Raw genomic sequence first — 3,293 nt, forward strand, 5'->3', positions numbered from 1 at the left:
TGGCTCCTGGGTCCCATCCTCCCTTTCAAGTTTCCCCAAGGCTACTGAGTTCTGAGCACTTTCAGGGGCGTAGGCCAGGCATGGACTGCAGACCCAGGATCCCTGCTAGGCAGGGTGCGGGTAAAGAGTTTTATTGGGGCCGGGCCAGGTGCAGCGGCTCACACCTGTAATCCCAGCACTTTGGGAGGCCGAGGCAGGTGGATCACTTGAGGTTAGGAGTTCGGGACCAGCCTGACCACATGGTGAAACCCCATCTCTATTAAAAATATAAAAGTTAGTTGGGCATGATGGCATGTACCTGTAATCTCAGCTACTTGGGAGGCTAAGGCAGGAGGATCCCTTGAACCTGGGAGAAGGAGGTTGCAGTGAGCCAAGATCCCGCCACTGCACTCCAGCCTGGGCAACAGGGCGAGACTCCATCAGAAAGAAAGAAAGAAAGAGAGAGAGAGAGAAGGAAAGAAAGAAGGAAAGAAGGAAGGAAGGAAGGGAAGGAAGGAAGGAAGGAAGGAAGGAAGGAAGGAAGGAAGGAAGGAGAAAGAAAGAAAGAAAGAGAAAGAAAGAAAAAGAGAGAGAGGAAAGAAAGAGGGAGGAAGGAAGGAAGGAAGGGAGGAAGGAAGGAAGGAAGGAAGGAATGATTACTAGGGCCTGAACCTCAAGGGTTAGGAAACAGGCCCCAGTCCTCAGAAGTGAAATCCAAGGAAGGAAGCTGAAGACAACCGATCTCCCCTCCCTGCTATTCCAAGAGGCCTACAAGGAAGGGAGGGGTCCCAGAACCATTAAGGGGTCTTCCTCACTCCCACTTACTCAGGGGCAGAAGACTCAGTTGAAGACCTCCAAATCCAGAGACTTGGTAGTTAAGACAAAGCCTGGCTGTGCTGGGAGGATGGCCCCCAGACCCTGGCAGAAAATGGGGTAAGGGCTGGTAAGGCTCCTCACCTTCCTTCCTCTACAGTCTGCTACAACCCAAAAAGAGAAATGAGGCTTCAGGAAAGGGAGCACAGGAAGAGAAATCCTTCTCCCCCTTGCTGTACTGGGCTCCTGCGTCTGTTGCTGGGCTGCTAGCAGAGGGGCTGGTGGATGGCTGTTCTAACTGCAGGTTTCAGCAGTGACAGGCCCCCTTCTCTTGCCCTACTCCAATCACAGGAGCCCTGAGGACACTGCCTCTCTGGTTTGAACAAGTCTTCACTAAGCACCTTCTGAGCTGACGTCCCGTGCACACTCCGCCTCCAGTCCAGCAGGGCACAGACCGGAAAAAGGAGTGATGACTCACGAGGGGAACTGCCCCACTGTCCACTAAACTACAGTGGATTCCTGGTTTCCCTGCTGCATTATCTGGTTTGTTCAGCCTCTCCTGGGTTCCTCTTCACACTCCCACCATTTCCGGCCCCCTTTTGCCACAGGGCAGGCTTTGCACAAGAAATGCAGAACACTGTAAGGTGGCACTCACCCACTCCCCCGTACCCACTCCATCGCAGGAGCCTAGGCAACAAGAGCATGTTTCTAGACTGCGCTCAGCACTGCACATCAAAATTGGGAGTTGGCCATGTTTGGGACACACTAAGGCCTTCAGCAGTAAGAGGACAGGCCCAGATGGGGGACGGGGCAAGGGGAGGGTTGAAAGTGCTGGAACCACGTACAGAGTGGGGCGGGGCAGGGCAGAGTCGAGGCCCAGCTCAGGCTTCAGGGAAATTGGCCTCAGGTGGGAATGTTAAAGCCATGTCTGGAATCACCTCTGTATAACTTTGCCTATTTGAAGCTATGACTGACTTTCCAGCCCCTGGTCAACCATACAAGGGGAAGTGACTGGAGATACCCTATAAAGAAGCTCTCCACTGGTGTCTGGAGGCCTCGCCCACACTGGACTGCACTGGGCAGGGCTTGTTCTCCAGGACATCTCTGACCCCTCCTACAGGCTCAGGGGCTTCCCGGGATCCAGCTCCCTCCTGAAGAATGGCGGCCTCTTTTAGTTCTGTGAGAAAGCTGCTGCTGCCCCGCCAGACTATGGCCTGATTCCCCAGGACTCCCATGCCACAGGCTGATGGCATATCCAGAGGAGACCCCCTCATTCTCCACAATGAGGGGCTAGGCCAGGCCTTGAAGATCCAAGGGGATGAGGGCAGTCCAGGGGAGCCTGGGAGGGGCAAGAACTGCCGGAGGGAGAAATGGTTTGGATGGGACAAAGTAACTGAGATGCAGGGAAGGGATTGACTTGAAGGCAGTCAAGGGAAGGTGTGGCCAAAGGGTTGGTGGGCCGTGAAGCAGGGGAGGCTCCTGGGTGTGGAAAGCTCAGAACCGAAGTGATGCTTCTTGGAGATATTGGCCATCTGGAAATTTCATCTCAGAGCGAAAGCTGAGATAAAAAGCTCTGCTCTAGAAGCTTCCACCTTGAATACAAACAGAACCTTCCCAGGAAGGAAAGGCTAGGCATGGATTGGGTGGACAGGAGAAAACAGGGCAGGCCTAGTGCCAGAAGCGGGTAGGGGAAAACATGCCCCCAAGCCTGAGATCAGCACCAGAAGACAGGGGATGAACCAGATAATCTCTTTGGGTTCCAAATGGTCCTTGGTGCGAGGCTTGGGTGCCTGGACGGTCTTAAGACCTTACTTGGACATCAGGCTCACTCGGCAGCTCTCCCAACTCCAACTCCTCTCCCCAGGGCTCTACAAGCTGCTGCCTCTGCATCAGACTAGCCTGTTGGAGAACTTCATGTAGCCACCATCTGAGCTGCTGATGTGACCACTGATGGTGAAGGGCGGACCCATCTCTAGATCCTTCAGGTTCCTGAAAAAGATGATCCAATCAGGCTACTGGAGCTGATAACCTAGCCTCTCCCTGGGACCCCATCTCCCTTGACTCCAGGGCACCAACTCACTGACTCGTCTTCCAGAAAAGCAAGTGGGCCAATTACCGTAATCATCTCTCAGGGCCAAAGGAGGTACAGCCCTGTCTGTGGCAAGTAGATGAGATGATCAATGCCAAGAGGACTTCTGGCTCGCACTCCCTGAATCACTGATTTTCTCATATGCTCCTCTTTTTGATACCATCTTGTGCCTGAGATTACATTATCTGTAATCAGACCTGTCTCCAGCAGAGACATGAAATGCCTGAAGACAGAGACTATGCCCAGTCATCTTTGTACTCCTTGAAACTAATACCGCAGTAGTGGTGGTTATGATAGAATCTTTCTGAATAAATGAAAAGGAAGGAAGGAAGGCTCTGCCTGCTTGGGGGAAAGATGGATGGATGGATGGATGGATGGATGGATGGATGGATGGATGGATGGATGGATGGAT

At 53.1% G+C, this 3,293-nt stretch overlaps 1 protein-coding gene across 1 annotated transcript in view; it reads right to left on the bottom strand.

The window, feature by feature from the left end:
* Positions 1–548: 548 nt before the first annotated feature.
* SMIM35 (small integral membrane protein 35) overlaps positions 549–3,293 on the bottom strand; it is a 110,085-nt gene continuing 107,340 nt past the window's right edge. Inside the window, exon 5 of the mRNA XM_026451595.1 lies at positions 549–2,781. Coding sequence (XP_026307380.1) covers positions 2,682–2,781 — 100 coding nt within the window. The 3' untranslated portion in view covers positions 549–2,681. The remainder of the gene's footprint in view (positions 2,782–3,293) is intronic.

The sequence above is a fragment of the Piliocolobus tephrosceles genome, chromosome 13, assembly GCF_002776525.5.
Source record: "Piliocolobus tephrosceles isolate RC106 chromosome 13, ASM277652v3, whole genome shotgun sequence".
Lineage (NCBI taxonomy): Eukaryota > Metazoa > Chordata > Mammalia > Primates > Cercopithecidae > Piliocolobus > Piliocolobus tephrosceles.